At 43.6% G+C, this 17,146-nt stretch overlaps 1 protein-coding gene across 1 annotated transcript; it reads left to right on the top strand.

Moving 5' to 3' along the window:
- The first annotated feature begins 8,442 nt into the window (after window positions 1–8,442).
- Window positions 8,443–16,797, top strand: LOC149301681 (uncharacterized). The gene is made up of 4 exons (XM_089483971.1): window positions 8,443–8,501; window positions 9,530–9,694; window positions 10,553–10,673; window positions 15,337–16,797. The coding sequence occupies exons 2-4, from the start codon at window positions 9,620–9,622 to the stop codon at window positions 16,404–16,406; spliced, it is 1,266 nt and encodes a 421-aa protein (XP_089340097.1). The 5' UTR covers window positions 8,443–8,501; window positions 9,530–9,619; the 3' UTR covers window positions 16,407–16,797.
- The last annotated feature ends 349 nt before the right edge of the window (window positions 16,798–17,146 follow it).

A 17,146-nucleotide genomic window follows, 5' to 3' on the forward strand; every position in this document is an offset into this window, starting at 1 on the left:
TAATGATGTTTTGCATGTAAAAGAATTAGAAAACAACTTGTTATCAGTGAGCAGATTAACAGACAGAGACTGTCTGACTGGAGCCCCCAAAATGGAAAAGAGGCACAATTGTCACCTTCCTGAAAATGATCCCGGAAAACTGGAAGCTCAGTGCCAAGCCCTGATGTACAGCCCCCCTACTGCTCCATGTAAAAAGGACAAGGAAAAGCACAGGTTACAGGAGAAGATCCCAAATAAAACCTGATCCTTTCTAGCCCAGGTTTAGATCCTGGGGACAGAGAGGGAAATCTGAGTTTGACTCGGGAGTCAGTGCATGTTGTGTGTGTCGATATAGGGCTAGATAGGAGATAGGAATTCATCTTCAGCATCCTTTCTCATAGTCACAACCAGTTGAATTATAGCAACACCTCATTTATGCTAAAACTGATGCTTCTGTAATGGACACTGTCCTTTTCTATATACTCAATGAAGAATACAGGATGCTCAAAATATGACAGAGGTTTATTGAATGTTTCTGTAAGGACAAGATACTTTCAGACCAAGATCTTTGTATCAGAAGTAGCATAAATGAAGATTATAATAGAGCTTTAGATAATACAGTAGCCCTCCCAATTCGCGGGGGATCCGTTCTGGACCCCTTGTGAAAATGATGACTCTCACATATTCGAGTCCCATAGAAAATAATGGGCTGCACACCCATGGCACCGGGAGGGGAGGAGTATGCAGGAGCACACCACTTTATTAATGGTCACCTGTCCTCCCGCGAGGAGTGAGGCTGCGGATACTAAGTCCGCAAAATGGGAGTGACAACTGTACAACAAAATGTATGAAGGCTGCCTCTCCAAAAAATATTTCCTATTTAAATTTTTTAAGTAAGTCTTATCAAATAATAAACGTATAAACCATCAAAAAAGTACTTTGAACTGCTCTACACTTTCTCTCTAGTGGATACCTCTAAAGGTATAAGAACAAAGCATTTCGCAGACTGCTGGCATTTCTTTGATTTCTCCTCAGTTTCTATTCTCTGATGAGTCTCAAGTTCTTCTATAAAGAAGGACAAAGACAGAGAAGAGTCATATCAGCATTAAGAGAGGAGGGATGCCTGGGATCTACTATGGAGCTATGCAAAGGTCATTTAGGAAAAGAAACTTTAGAGATAGTTTCGGTGCCCCCTTTCCTTCCTTTCATAGATATTAGTCACAGTTGCTAAATGGAACTCCTTAAAATGTTGGAAAACAAGGACTTGAGCTGGTTCACACCAACTGCTTGAACCAGTTGAACCAGGTGTCAGAACCAGGATGTAATATTTGGATTCTTCCAAAAATGTTGATGTATAATTGGATTCTTCCATATTTGTTGTTGGAGAAATATGGAAGAATCCAAACTGAATGTAATTATATAGTTTATAGAAAATGGTAGTGGTGTTATATATTTGGAAAAAGGGGTTGAGTGAAGTTTGTGGAACTGGATGGTGGGAAGGTTAATTCATTGAGTTTGTGGAGCTGGATAGCGGAAAGGTTAATTCCTGGAGGGAACAAAAGGGGGGGGGGATGTGGAGGGAAAGGAATGGGAACCATAGCAAGCACCCAAGCCTCACTTGCCCATATGCCCCCTCCACGCCCCCAACCCCCGATGGGATAGCTGAGAAGGTGAAAGGGTTGGTTGGAGTTAATTTTAATATATGTTATTTGGGGAGATTGCTTGACTGGGTTTATTGGTACCTTGTTTGGTTTAATTTAAGGTTGCAAAATGGTGGGAGCAGATGGGAATTATCTCACTGTTGTGGGGAGGTTTGATGGGAACTTGCTGACCATTCAGTGGTTCTCAAAACAACATATTGGGGGGGGGGGGGAGAGATTTTGGATGATGAGGTAATTAACGTGTCAATTATATTTCTAGCAGGAATAAAATACCCAATAGGTCTTGTTGTGGGGTGGGATGTTAATTAGGGATATAAAATGGTCAAATCTTTATTGTTAGTTAGATCTGACTATAGCACCACGAACTGTGCCTTTTATGCAATCTCTTTCCTTCAGTAAAGATTTTAGTTTAGACTCCTGTTCTGAAATGTGACTTTGTTGATGAAGACTTTGTTAGACTTGTTTCTGACAATCATCAACCGAGCCAAGACACGTGTAAAAGGAGTGTCAAGTAGTAGATACTCTAAATAACAAAATATAACTAAAATATAAGTCATGCAAGATATTAAGAATCTTGCAGGTACAATATTTGTAAGTATATAATATTTAGTTCATACAAGCTATTAAAAAAACAAATAAACCCAAGTGTCCAATTCTGAGACTAACGTCCAAGATCCACTCTTTAACTCTCTCTCGATCTCCAACCGACACAATTCCCCCAACTGTCTCTTGGTCTCTCAGGCCTTATATCTCCTTCTCACGGAAGCTTCCAGAACAACCTTTATCTTGCTCTCTGATTGGTCAAGTGAGCCTTCTGTAGCAGTGATGTCATTCTGCCTTTGCATAAACCTACTGCCTGAAGAAGACCTCCATTGACTGGAGCCCTGTTATTACAACAACAACCCTTCTTTTCCTTGGAAGAGATTCACAACTATACCTTGTTTCCTGGCTGGGAAGAATAGGAGAGTTCCAGAGGTTCCCATTTCCACTAAGATTAGGAGCTCCCAAATTCTCATGGAAGAGGTTTCTTAAGGCATGTGCCAGGACAGAGTGGGGAACGGGGGGCACCTCATGGGCGAATGGCCCTTTGGCAGCTGAACCTGGGGCTGAGGGTCCCTAAGAAGAGGAGGTGCCCAGGCCCCCCAGAATCCCCTCTGAGCCTCCAGGAGAGCAAGGCTCAGGGAAGGGACAGTCTGTAAGGGGCTGAGAGCCGCTTGGATCAAACCTTGAGGGCACTTTCCCAAAAGCTGGCCAGGATTGGTTTCAGGGGCTGGCATTTTCCTCTCAGAGGACCATCAGGATCTCAGAGAACACTCCCCATTTTGGATTTTGTCTTTTGACTGTGCTGCCCTCAGTGGAGACTTGCTTGCTCCTAAGGTGCCATGGGGGTGAACATGGAACGTATAGGGAAGATGGCGTTTGCAGTCTTTTCCACCATTGAGCCTACCTTGTGTTGTCTTCAAGCCTGTCAAAAGAGAGCAGGAAAGTAATCGGGAGGAGAAAGCAAAGTCCCACATTTGCTCCCATAAGCTCCCCTGAAGTTTGTCCCAGCATGCCCTAGTCCCCAGTCTCCCTCCCAGGCTCCTCCGTTTCCTAGAGAGATGGAAACCTTCAAGGGAGAGGCCTTGTGGGTCAAGCCAAGCTCTCCTCTGCTTCCCCAAGGCCTCCTTCTCCATCCACTGCTGGTCTTTGGGAAGGTTACTTTTGGAGGGACAGGGACTCCCAAAACCTCCCAGTCTGGCTCTAACATTAAGGACTTAAAATCTCTGCAATGAACTGGGCCAAATGTTATGTCAGGAGTGGGGATCTTGTGGCCCTCACTCTGTAAGAAAAAGACTGAGGCCCGTTACAGATGGCCCTTTAAGTACGGACTCAGTCCGTACTAGGGTTAAAAAGGGGTGTCACTTCCGGACGCCCCTAACCCTAGTATGGATTGAGTCCGTACAAAATGTCGGCACCCCTTCCACATGGGGGCCACCATGACGACGTCATGACCGTGCCGCCTCTATACGGGGTGGCGCGGACGTGATGTTGTCGCTCCACACCAGGGCGCTTAGTGCGCCCTTTCCACGGAGCAGGAAGGAGCTCCGTTTCGGAGCTCCTTCCTGGTTTGCGTCGCTGGGCGAAGCCTTTAGATTGCTGCGCCCAGCGACGCAAGGGAGAAAGGGGCCAAGTGGCCCCTTTCTCCTCTTCCCCGCCGCCGCGGGGTGTCCTTGGGGCTTGAAGCCCCAAGGACACCTCTTTCCAGGCTGCGGGGAAGCGGCCTTTTGCCACTTCCCTGCAGCCTGGAAAGCGGCGGATCGGGGCCTCGGAGGCTGCCGGTCTGGCAGCTGAGGCCCCGATACACCGGAGAAAGCAGCACCTACAGGCCGCCTCAATGGGGCGGTCTGTAATGCGCCCGAATCTCCATGACTGGTGCTAGGTTTCATACTCTTGGGATGGGCAGCCAGGAAAACAGAATGCTTCAGAGAATTCAAAGGTTTATTGAATGGAGATAGAAGTGCAAGATGCCTGAAAATCATATGTTCTGAATCAAAGACAGCATCAAAGGAGCTCTAATAGTTTTACAGGACAGAATCTGGATAGACTCTCCCTCCAAACAAAAACTATTTCGCACTTCCACTTTCTCTCCTTTCTGGAAATGCTGATGCCTCAAGGGCTGGATCCTAAGCAAAACAGTGATAAGGTTTGAACTGCAATTCAGAGGTCAAGGTGCAATTGTACATGGTTTTTGATACAATTTACTATTTTCAAGGTATAATTGTATAAATGGTTTAATTGAAAAAATAGTTATAATTTTAATCCCTTTGCATTGTTTTTGAATTTGTACTGTATTAAATTTGCTGTTAGCCACCCTGAGTCCCTATATTAGGAGAAAGGATGGATGTATATAAATAAATAAACTGGAGATCCCTTGAAGATCCATGGGTTTCTTGTTGTAAATAGCCCTCCACCAATAGAGACAGAGACTGAATGAGTCTGTCCAGAATTGCTATGGGTCATGTTTGGCACCTGGGTTGTGTCTCCATTGCCGAAACCTTGCACTTTGATAACATGAAACTTAAAGGACTCTGTCCCACAGAATCCTGGGATTTCTTATTTCATGAAGTACTTAGAATTATATAGCAACTCTCATGAAGGACTGTACTGGGGCTCTCTACCAAGCATCCAGTTCTAAGCACCCCATTCCCATGTTTCTCTGGGGTGGATCCACAGCCGTTAACATTTATTTATTTTTTATTTATTTATTTAGGTATTTATATCCCGCCCTTCAGCCCTAATGGCTATCAGGGCGGCTTACATTTATTATTATTTTTAACCAGACAGTTCCCTGCCTGCAGGCTTACAATCTAAAAGACACGACACAAAAGGAGAAGGGAATGGTGAGGGGGGAGGGGATCAGGTCCAGCATTCTTCTCTCCCTCTGAGGCCTGGACCAAGGCAGATGGACCGGAGGGAGGGCTCTGCTTCTTTCAGGCAGGCCTGGTGGAGCTCGCTTGCCTCTCTCCCCTTCAAGATGGTGGCTGAAGGGAGGGCTGGTCCTCTTCGAGGAACATGGCACCAAACTGGTACAATTGGATAATACGTATAGGACTTTGGTTGCCTACTTTCTGGTGTCCCTCCATCTCTCTTATAGGGTTGTGAATTCAGGTCCTGAGGTTTGTGGACTAAAAACTAGGACCTGGGGCAGGGCCTCTAGCGATCTCATTCAGCCTAATGCATAAATTACAAACCACAGTCGCTCACAGTTTGTCATTCAAATCTACTCAATATACTTTCTTGTGTAGAAATGAAGAGAGAAATTTTTAAAGGTCTGTTCCCAGATCAAGGGGAGATGAGAGAATTATTCTTTCTCACTTGCTTGGAGAGACAGGATAAAAAGCGTGAAGTCGAAGGCTTTCATGGCCGGTTTCCATAGCTTTTTGTGGGTTTTTTTGGGCTATGTGGTCACGTTCTAGAAGAGTTTCTTCTGATGTTTGGCCAGCATCTGTGTCTGGCATCTTCAAAGATTCCAGCCACAGATGCTGACAAAATGCCAGGAAGAAACTCTTCTAGAACATGGCCACATAGCCCAAAAAATCCACAAAAAACTAAGGATAAAAAGCATTTAATTTAGCCTTATTCTTTCTAGCCAGATGGCGAATGCAGAGTATAGTAGTGAGCCCTTGTACCACCACAACTGAGAGAAAGCAAGAAACTAAAGCAATCCATAGACCCCTGCAATTTTTCTAGTTGTAGAAACCAATAAATTAAGCCTCACAAATTATAATAAGCTACTGCTCTCACATCTGATCTGGATGTTTGCACAGAGCCCTTTCCTCTTTCCTGGAATTGGGCTCCCTCCAAAATGGAGAAGAGGCAGCCTCATCTCCTGTCTGAAGATCATGCATGAAAACTGGAAGCTCAATGCCAGGCCCTGCTGTATCGTATCTTTACTGCCACGTGTAAAAAGGGCAAGGAAAAACACCTGTTACAGGAGAAGAAAGCAAATAAAACCTGATCCTTTCTGGTCCAGGTTTAGGTCCTGTTCAAAAGAAGGGAAACCAGGATTTGACTTGGGAGTGAGCGAATGTTGTGTGCCCTGCCCTGCCTGAACGGGGGCCTCCCTGGGGACCAAATCCATCACCTTCTCTTCCCCCTCAATCAGCATTCTCACAAAGGAACCAAATTTAGATGTCTCCCATTGGCATCTTGAAGCACCCACCTTTCCTTTCCTTTCCTGGCAAGAAAACCCAGAAGGAGCCCTTCTTCCTAAGCAGCCAATGACCAAAGCCACCAGCCTTCTAGAACCCTATTCAGGCTCCAAGCCAACCACTAACAATGGTCCAAGTTCAAGGCTGCTTTAACTGTCTGGCTGAATGCTAGGGAATTCTGGGAACTGTAGTTTTGTGAGATATTTAGTCTTCTCTGTCAGACAACTCAGATGCCATAATAAACAAAAATTCCCAGGATTCCCGAGTACTGAACTAGGGCAGTTAAAGTGGTTTATTTCTGCAAACTGGATTATTTCTACAATGTGTTTTTGACCTCTGTTACTATTTGAGCATCCACAAGGCTCTGTGGGTTTGAAGGGAAGATTCATCATCATCATCATTATCATCATCATAATTTCTGCAGTGTTTTTGAACCAGATCTGAGAGAGCCTTGCAGCCTGGATCTGCCCAAATCCCAAATATGGCCCTCTCATGAAAGCCTGGAGATATTAACCTTTAAGGACCAGAACTCCTCAAAGGCTGACTTTCCCAATCTCTCCTGAGAGACCCTCCTGGACCTAGAGCAGCCTCAAAGAAAGGGGTCCCATTGAATGGGGGGCCCATACCTTTCTGAGTCTGTGGGTCCAGAGGAAGAGGACTGTTTTCCAGGACCCTCTTCCTAACCCACAAGGCATCTCTTAGCATTTGCCCAACATGCAAAGATCAGGCAAGATCTGCTTTGCTGTTTGCAAAAAAAGATGGAAAAACAATGGGCCCTTTTTATCCTTTGGGATTTGGTTTGGATATCAAAATCCATGGGTGCTCAAGTCCCATTATATAAAATGGGTGACCTTGGGTAAGTCACATTCTCTCAGCCTCAGAGGAAGACCAATGGCCAGCTGGAAGGAACACAACACACACACACACATCTACATGATGGAAATGCAATCCATTCTGGGCCATGAAACCAACTGCGGGGGAACCTTGGGCAGCAGACACTCTCTCAGCCTCAGAGGAAGACAAAGGGCAAAGTGGAAGGCAACCCTGAAGGCAAGGAAACCCTGGGAATAGGGTCACTAGGCACGAGTTCAAGGCACGCAGCACACCCCCAGCCCCCAAGGCACACTCTCTCAGCCTCAAAGGATTGCAATGGCAACCCCCTTCGACAAAACCTACAAAGAGACTCCCATGACAGTGTTGCCTTAAGATCCCCAGGAAGGAAATGAAGGCACACAATATTTCCCCCAAAGTCTGGGAGGAAAAGGAGGAGGAAAGCTTAGAGGAAGGTCCTGAGGAGGAAGAGGAAGAGGAAGAGGAAGAGGAGGAGGAGGAGGGCTTAGAGGAAGAGGAAGGCTTAGAGGAAGGGCCTGAGGAGGAGGAGGAGAAGGGCTTAGAGGAAGAGGAAGGCTTAGAGGAAGGGCCTGAGGAGGAGGAGGAGGAGGAGGAAGAGGAGGAGGAGGGCTTAGACGAAGAGGAAGGCTTAGAGGAAGGTCCTGAGGTGGAGGAGGAAGGCTTAGAGGAAGAGGAGGAAGAGGAAGGGCTTACAGGAAGGGCCTGAGGAAGAGGAGGAGGAAGAGGAGGAAGGCTTAGAAGAAGGACCTGAGGAGGAGGAGCAGAGGGACCTCGGGAGGATTCTATAGAGGAAGAAGAAGGGGAAGAAGAAGGGGCTCCTGAGCATACGCAGAGGCCTCTGGGGGAGAAGCCACAGGGAGAAATCTCCTGGTTGTAACTCAATATTACTATTATTAGTAGTACTTGTAGCATTAGTATTATTAAATTTTATTTATTTATAAAGACATGGAAAGACGTATTTATAAAGAGCATCTCAGTGAGTCTCTATATTATGGCATCAGGAAAGATTTTAGGTGTTGTTAAGGTTTGGAAATGCTGTTTGGGGTCCCTTCTGACTTTGGAGCCCTTTCATCCTCCATTTTGGGTTCCCTGAAGGCCTCAAACTGCAAAGCGCTCAGGCAGAGGCAGCCATTTTGTGTTCCAGTAGCCATTTTGTCTTCTGGCGGCCATTTTGTGCTGCTTGTGACTGTGGGGAATATTGTTCCAGAACCTTCTCTGAGCCTCAGTTGAACAGAGGCTTCTCTTTCTCTCCTGAGGCTCCAGAGTCAGAAGGAGGCCAGGCTCCTTGCGCCAAAAGGAAGGAAGTGTTCTCTTTGTGTGTCTTTTGTGTCTCTTTTCTGAGAGGGTTTTCTTATTACACAGCTCTGCTCCTTCTGGGGAACATGGGTTTTAAAAGGGATCAGAAATAGGAAGATAGTTTTAATACAAGCCTTATTATTATCCTTCACAAACATTGGGCTTTGGCTTCTAAGAGGAGGCTAGTCCCCCCAAAAAGGCCAAAAGTGGCTCCTTTGGGAGATTTTAAAGGTCTCCCCAGTTTTCTTATTAATGGATTTGCAGGCAAGAAGGAAGGAGACAGACCAGAATAACTCATATTACCAAGAATGAAACAAACAAGCATACAAACAAACAAACAACAAGAAGAATAACGATTAGGGACTAAAACAAACTACTTATTTTTTTGAAGGAAAACCATTATTAGGAGGGTAAAAACAAGACTTGGGTGCTTCTACCCTTTTACTACCGACTCAGGCTGTATCTGCACTGCAGAAATAATCCAGTTCTAAAGTGAGTTAACTCTTATGGTTCCATCCTGTGGAATCCTGGGATTTGTAGTTGTGGCATGACAGCTCTCTGGCAGAGAAGGCTAAGTGTCCCAAAGATAATATCCCAGGATTCCATAGCACTGAGCAGTTAAAGCGGTGTCAAAGTGACTTATTTCTGCAGTGAGGATGCAGCCTTCTTGGGAAAGGGGCTGATGATGGTGGAAAGCACTGGGGACTTCTGGAGGTTTCAGCAGATGATTTATTTATTTATGATTCACTCATTTCACATCTAGCTTTGGGGACATAACCAGGGCCCTCTCCAATTCCCCATCCCCTAATCTCCAACCACTCTAAGAAGGCATGGAGTATCTGTTGTGTAGGGGAGCTGCAGTGAATCTATGCTAGGTCCAGGGGGCTTTGTTTGGTGCAGAGGGAGGAAGGGGATGCCCACCTCTGCATCGGCCCAAAGGAGGCATATGTCACCTGCGTATATCACCAGCAGGATACTGTTCTCTGTGACTTTGAGTGCTGCAGGGTTTCTTGCCAAGCCAATCCTAACCCTGCTCCCTTTTCTCAGGAACTTCATCTCAGACTCCTTCTACACGGCTTTGGGCCTCTCTTGCTGGAAGTGACCAAGTGCAGGGCCACCAGGACCCCTGCCCACCTGATGGCTGACACAGAGGCCAAGCGGAGGGATTCGGGCTCCAACAGAAAGAGGCTCCTGAGGTACAACAGCTCTTTGGTAAGTTGCTATCCTTACTATTAGTTTCATCTGTGTCTTGGCCGGCTCATGAAAGCAAGCGGAGAACATACTGTCCCAGTTTGGCAGAAAGAGTCCTGGGTAATCCTCTGTCACCTCATTTTTTCAGGGGCTTAGAAAATGTCCTATTTCTCTCTCCTCCTCCCACTTTCCCTCTTCTCCTCAGGTCAGTTCAGTTGCTGCAAAATGTATTCCAAGTTCAAAAGAGTGTGCATCCCATCCACTCAAAAGAGGGGAGATGGGAGGAGAGAAGGAAGCAGGGTCTTGCCCTTGCCAGGAGTTGGAGGCAAAAGCAAACTGCAGTACCCTTCCTCGCTTGTGTGATCTTTATCATTAACAACTTTGTCCATCTTGACCACCTTCTGGTGTTGCTTAGCCACATGTGTCTTGCTTTCCGCATCTGTGAAATGCTGGGGGATATGGGAGAATATCTCTAGGCCTAAATTGAGGGTGGGCCCAGTGGCCCTCAAACCCAGAGCACTCCCCAGAACTGTTTTTAACAATGAAATATGCCTCTGAAATTAGGTGAGATATGGCTAAATGGACTATAATTCATTGGTGACTAAATGTACTATACATGTTGGGATAGTCAGTATCCTAATCAATCAATAATATTCCAGAAATGGCCTAAATTATATTCTTTATTATATTGTACATTATATTGATAGGATTCGAGACAAACTGGATCTCAAAGGCTGTAGCTTTTTTCTGGCTTGCAGAATTTAAAGTTTATTTCCTGGCCTGAATTCTGAAGTGTTGAAATAATATTTGCAATGCACCATGTGCTTTCCTCCCCTTTTGTTTAGTCACTCTCTGGATGAGGGCTATTGTCTGTTGCAGGTGACCTTTGCAGATGTGGCTGTATATTTCACTGAGGAGGAATGGAAACTGTTAACGAAGAAACAGAGACTGATGTACAGTTATGTGATGATGGAGAATTATCAGAATGTGGCCTCTGTGGGTAAGGAACCTGAATCCATTGCCCTTCCTGTGAAGACTGAGGGCCCTTTCATAATTTACTGTCTGAGTGCTATGATTCCACTTTAGAATTATAGAATCAAAGAGTTGAAACAGACCACAAGGACCATCCGGTTCAATCTTCTGCCATGCAGGAATAGACATTCAAAGCACCCTGAGAGATAGCCATCCAGACTCTGTTTAAAGACCTCCAAAGAAAGAGACTCCAGCAAACTCTGAGGGAGTATATTCCACTGTTGAAGAGCTCTTACTCTCAGGAAGTTCCTCCTAAAGTTTAAGTGGAATCTCTTGTCCCTGTGGCTTGCATCCATTGTTCCATGTCCTTTTCTCTGGAGTAGCAGAAAGCAAGCTTGCTCCATCCAGAATATGACATCTCTTAAAATATTTGAACAGGGCTGTCTCATATCCACTCTTAACCTTCTCTTCTCCAAGCTAAACATACCCAGCTCCATAAGTTGTTCCTCAGAGAGCATGGTTTCCAGACTGTTCACCATTCTGTTTTCCTTCCTCTGCACATACTCCAGCTTCTCAACATCTCTTTGAATTTTGGTGGCCAGAAATGGACACAGCATTATTGCAAGTGAGCCCTGACCAAAACAGAATAGAGTGACACTATTACTTCCCTTGATCTTGACACTATACTCCTATTGATACAGCCTAGGATCACATTGGCCTTTTTAGCTGCTGCATCACAATGTTGACACATGTTCAACTTGTGCTTTTCTACCATTCCTAGTTCCCTTTCACACATAATTCAATTGCCATAACAACTTCCTGTGGAATCTTGGAATTTCTAGTTTTAGTGAGGCACTTTTGTTCTCCACTTTGTAAGGATTCTAAATATCCAATCCTAAACTGCCAATTTGGGAATTTTGTGGAAAGAAGCCATGGAGATGAATGCTTTTTGCCCCTAAATGGTCCTCAGCCCTTCCCTGAGCAAGTTTCCTGGCTTTTATGGCCCCTCTTCCAGTCTTTTGAGTCTCTGGAGAGGCTTCATGGGAAAAAGGCCTCCCTTGGCCCTGCAATGGATCAGAGAGGGCCCAACAGTGGCAAAATGGCCTCCACTTCCCCAAAGGGATGCTGTGGGATATTGAGGGGCAAAACATTATGCCATATTTTTATTTTTATTTTTTTAAATTTTATTAATAACAGACATCACATTACAAACATTGCAAGCATATAAACAAACATACATAAAACATTGGTTTCAATACCAAAACACAAAACAAAATAAACATTAAAAACTAACAACTATGTAAATCTAAAACATTATATTATATTATTTAATTCTAATATATATCGTGGCTTCCTCAAAGTAAATGCATATTTTAAATTACTAACGATATCATGTCTCCTAGGTATACATCTTCAAATAAAAAGTTTTTTACTTCAAATTTTTTTAGGCATTCCCATTCCCTTTTTATCTTTTCCTTATCCAGATCCTTTAGCAATGCAGTCAATATATCCATCTCCATTGTTTCTTCTAATTTATTTATCCACTCATCTTCTGTTGGAATTCTTTTCTGTTTCCAGGAACTAGCATAAACAATTCTAGCTATTGTAACCATATATAAAATAATACATCTATTTTTTCCACTTCTTTTTGTAATAATCATTTTTCTAATATTATTTTTAATTAATAAAAATAATAAAGGACTAAATGGTAATGTTATTCCTAACATGTTTGACATCAAAGTGTGTATTTCCCCCCAGTATTTCCCCGCTTCTGTACACTTCCACCAAAGGTGGTAAAAAGTTCCTCTTTGTTTACTGCATTTCCAACAACTACCACTTCCATTCTTGTACATTTTGCTTAGTTTATCTGGGGATATATACCAGCGATACATCATTTTAATATAATTTTCTTCATAATTTTGACAAAGTGTGAAAGAATTAGTATCTCACCAAGATTTTCCCCATAGGTCAATTTCTATTGTATTTTTTGTGTCCTGAGCCCATTTTATCATACAATGCTTCACACTTTCCTGTTCCAAATTCCTTTGCTTCAATAATTTGTAATATTTTGAAGGATGTCCCCTTTTATCGTCAAAGATTATAGCATCCATTTCATTTTTCTTATCTGTAAGACCATGCTCTTTTTTATCAATTTTATATCTTTCAAACATTTGTCTAAACAGAAACCAATTCTTATTAATCTTGTTCTCTCTCTCATTGCTAGGTTTCATTATTAAAGAATTTTTTCCTGTTGTTAACAGGTCCCTGTATGTTAACCATTTCTGACCCTCGATTTTTGTTCTTCTATAGAAAGCTTCTTGAATAGAGACCCATGATATTATTTGACTATAAAATAGTTTTTTTTAATTTTAACCCCTACTCTAAACAATAAATTTCTTATAAAGCGATGGCAAAAATCTGTATTAGCTTTAATTTGGTCATACCACAAGAAGGCATGATATCCAAACCTTTTTGTGTTTTCCATTTCTAATAACTTATATCTTAATAATATCCATTCTTCGATCCACTGTAAACAGACTGTATAATCATACAATTATTCCATATTTTTAGGTGACACAATGTGGGATTGCCTCTCAGATCCCCTGGGAGGCAATGTGACACCCCCCCCCCCATCCCCAACAGTAATCCATCCCAGTCTTGAAGATGTCTTAAAGCTGTTTTAAGGATCCTCTCTGGCATTTGACCCTCACCAAAATTGGAAGCCAGGCCCCAGCCCCCTTGTTCTGCCTTTCCTAATACATTATTTGTATACTGAATATCCTGCCTTTCTCAACAAATGGGCCTCAAAGTGTCCCTTTTATGCCTCACACACACTCTGTGTTTCTGTCTGTGATAGAGAGATGGAGGGAATGTGAAAAATAGAAAGGGAGGGGAGAGATGCTGAAGGTGAAATGCTGAAGCAGTGCAGATGGGCAAGAGGGAAGGTTGGAGAGAGGAGGGAGAAAGGGAAGGGGACCAGGCCTCTGGGAGCCAGGAGCAAAGCCAGGATCACTTAGCTCTGTGCGGATAGGAAGGGACCTCTGGGAAGGGCCAGGAGAGGGGCCTTGGGGATTGGGAGGCAGCCACCAACCTGACAGATTTTAATAATTGGATTGAGTGAACTGGTGAGAACATGGCTCAGGCCCTTGTTTTCAGGGATATTAAGGCGTTCCATATAGCAGTTATCAGCAATGTCTATGAAGAGAGGAAAGGTGACACAAAAATTCCTTTTTCTATAATGTTTTTGTCCAAAATTGAGTTTGCTTAGGTCCATGGGTGTTTCCAGAGGCCCTTTGTTATCCCAAATGCTTGTGTTTGGGTAGGACACCCACAAGTGCAATGCTTTTAGGGGAATTTAGTACTTAGCTGAAAAGAGAGATATAGTTTGGTTGGGGCAAGAGTGACCTCGGGATTCAGCCCAACTATACCAGGCCTGGAAGCACACAGAACTCCAAATGCATTTGAAATAGGTTTTTATATTTTATTTAGGGGAAAAGCAAAACACACACACACATACACGTAAGCATTCACACACATGCAGAAGAACTAGACAACAATTGGGAGTGGTCAAGAGATGTAAGACTTTCATAATGATAATACTTTACTTAGGCGGATCTGGATTCCAATTGCTGAGGGTTCAAAATGGGAAGAGAAGTCAGGAGCTCCTGTGACAAGTGGGGTTGGCGAGAGCACTGAGATTCTTAACCATGTAAACCAACAGACTGTCTGTCTGTAATTGGACTGACGTCAAAGAACAGCCATCCAGGGCAGATATTTATACTGTAATTGTTGCTTGAGGGCAGAAACCGAGTGTTCAAAAAGGTTTAAATCGATTTAGAATGTTTCCTGGGGGGAAGAATGGTCTGAAACCAAATTGAATGCAAGGGGTGCTTGGTACAAATATCTTAGAAAAAAAGGATTAGCACACTGGCTCTCAGATCCATCTTGGCTATGAAATCCAATCGCGTTGAAAAGCCAATATACAGCACAATCTGAGGGTGACGCTCCCAGATACAGCGCAACAATAACATAGCAGAGTACAGAAGCCAATGTCCAGATATAGATATTAGCAATGCACTGACCACTTTCCACACTGAAAAATAAGTCAAAAACACAGTTGATTTCATTGAAATCCTTGGAGAATTTCTCTCTTTAGTTGCAAAATAATACAAATATTTGCAAGCTCTCCTCTCCGACTTCCATCAATTTCACCATCTCTTGTACATACAACTCCAGTGCAATCCACACCAATCCGTATGTGAGCTGCATACTGTATTGATTGTGAGTCATCTCCTGGTGCCAAACAGCATGAAGGAACCTCTGCAGTTAGCTTGCATCATGTCTTGGCTCTGACTCGGGACTCAATGGCAGTCTCACAGGATATGATGACACCTGTCAGTCAAAGTATTTTTGCACATGGTTAATAGAATTTTTTGCAACAGTCCTTTGACTATCTGCTTCCACTGATTCCCTCAAGGCAGTCCCCATTCTTTGCTAGCTCCTATGAGTAAGAATACGATCAGTACATGGATTTAGGGGCATAAGCAGCAGGGTCATGCTTGGGTTACTCACAGCAACTTTAATAATATAATCTCAAATAAGCAGGGGTTAATGAGGGCTAAATCATGGGGTAACACCCTCCTCTATTAAGTCTGATTTTCAGTCTTATCTGTCACTGTCCTTCTTTACAGAAGAACATTTTAATCATGAGAGAATGCACACAGGAAAGAAGTCACATAAATGCCAGCATTGTGGGAAACGTTTTGCTTACAAGTCAATCCTTGCCATGCATTGGAGGGTCCACACCGGAGAGAAGCCATACAAATGCCAGCATTGTGGGAAATGTTTTTCTCGGAAGTCAGTCCTAGTGATGCATCAGAGAGTCCACACAGGAGAGAAGCCATACAAATGCCAGCATTGTGGGAAAAGTTTTTATTCGAAGTCACACCTAGTGACACATCAGAGAGTCCACACAGGAGAGAAGCCATACAAATGCCAGCATTGTGGGAAATGTTTTTATTCGAAGTCACACCTAGTGACACATCAGAGAGTCTACACAGGAGAGAAGCCATACAAATGCCAGCATTGTGGGAAAGGTTTTTCTCAGAAGTCAATCCTAGTGACACATGAGAGAGTCTACACAGGAGAGAAGCCATACAAATGCCAGCATTGTGGGAAAGGTTTTTCTCAGAAGTCAATCCTAGTGACACATCAGAGAGTCCACACAGGAGCAAAGCCATACAAATGCCAGCATTGTGGGAAAGGTTTTTATTCGAAGTCACACCTAGTGACACATCAGAGAGTCCACACAGGAGAGAAGCCATACAAATGCCAGCATTGTGGGAAAGGTTTTTCTCAGAAGTCAATCCTAGTGACACATCAGAGAGTCCACACAGGAGCAAAGCCATACAAATGCCAGCATTGTGGGAAAGGTTTTTCTCGGAAGTCAATCCTAGTGACACATCAGAGAGTCCACACAGGAGAGAAGCCATACAAATGCCAGCATTGTGGGAAAGGTTTTTCTCAGAAGTCAAACCTAGAAAGACATCAGAGAGTCCACACAGGAGAGAAGCCATACAAATGCCAGCATTGTGGGAAAGGTTTTTCTCGGAAGTCAATCCTAGTGACACATCAGAGAGTCCACACAGGAGCAAAGCAATACAAATGCCAGCATTGTGGGAAAGGTTTTTCTGAGAAGTCAAACCTAGAAAGACATCAGAGAGTCCACACTGGAGAGAAGCCACACAAATCCCAGAAATGAACTAACATTATATTTGTCAATAACGAATTCAAAAAGCATATTTTCAATCCAGCAGTGCAAATAAAAGGCCCTTTTGATTTTGTTTGAGATTTGTCTGTCCATATGTCTGTTTATGTTTTAAGATTGTGTTTTGTTAAGTTTAGGTTTTCATTGCTAATAGTATAGATAATTGTTTTGGGTTGTAAATTTGGCTGGGGATTGTGGGTCGTGGTATAGGTTAGGCAGATGGGGGCTGGGATTTGTTGCAGAATAGTTATGGGAATGATAGCTTTTGGAATATTTGGGATGTTGGCTGAAGAAAATTGGGGACAGGTATTGACAGAAACGGCTATTTTGTGGGAATGGCAAAGGGTCCTTGTTACCTGTGGGGCATAGACTGTGGGAATTGGAGGTGGGGATAGGTTTGGAAGAGGGTGGGATTTTAGGTTTGGGGATTTTGATGCATTGTTTGGGTGGAGTGGGCAGTTCTCGCTTAAACACTGAATTTCTTTTTGTTCTCAATAAAGATTTTTGCTTTTTCAACACACTGGACTCTTTGATGCACAGAAGTTTGGAATTTGCCCAAAACTGACCCTTTCTTCTCTCCTCAGTCCTCAGCTCCATTCCCAGCCATAAGAACAGCAGAGGCAAACACACAAACACATAGGATACAGAGGGACAGCTATATTTCCAAACTAGAGCCTTCCTTTCCTGCCTTTCCCTCCTGAGTCTAGCTCTGCACCTTGGAGTCCATTGCGATT

Source organism: Sceloporus occidentalis, unplaced genomic scaffold, assembly GCF_023333645.1.
Source record: "Sceloporus occidentalis isolate IW3139 unplaced genomic scaffold, rSceOcc1.0.p SCAF_21, whole genome shotgun sequence".
Classification (NCBI taxonomy): Eukaryota; Metazoa; Chordata; class Lepidosauria; order Squamata; family Phrynosomatidae; genus Sceloporus; species Sceloporus occidentalis.

Coding starts and splice junctions, on each gene's coding strand:
- LOC149301681 (XM_089483971.1), top strand. CDS start 9,620: ATGGCTGACACAGAGGCCAAGCGGAGGGATTCGGGCTCCAACAGAAAG. Junction 9,695..10,552: donor TGAGGTACAACAGCTCTTTG/GTAAGTTGCTAT, acceptor TGTCTGTTGCAG/GTGACCTTTGCAGATGTGGC. Junction 10,674..15,336: donor TCAGAATGTGGCCTCTGTGG/GTAAGGAACCTG, acceptor CCTTCTTTACAG/AAGAACATTTTAATCATGAG.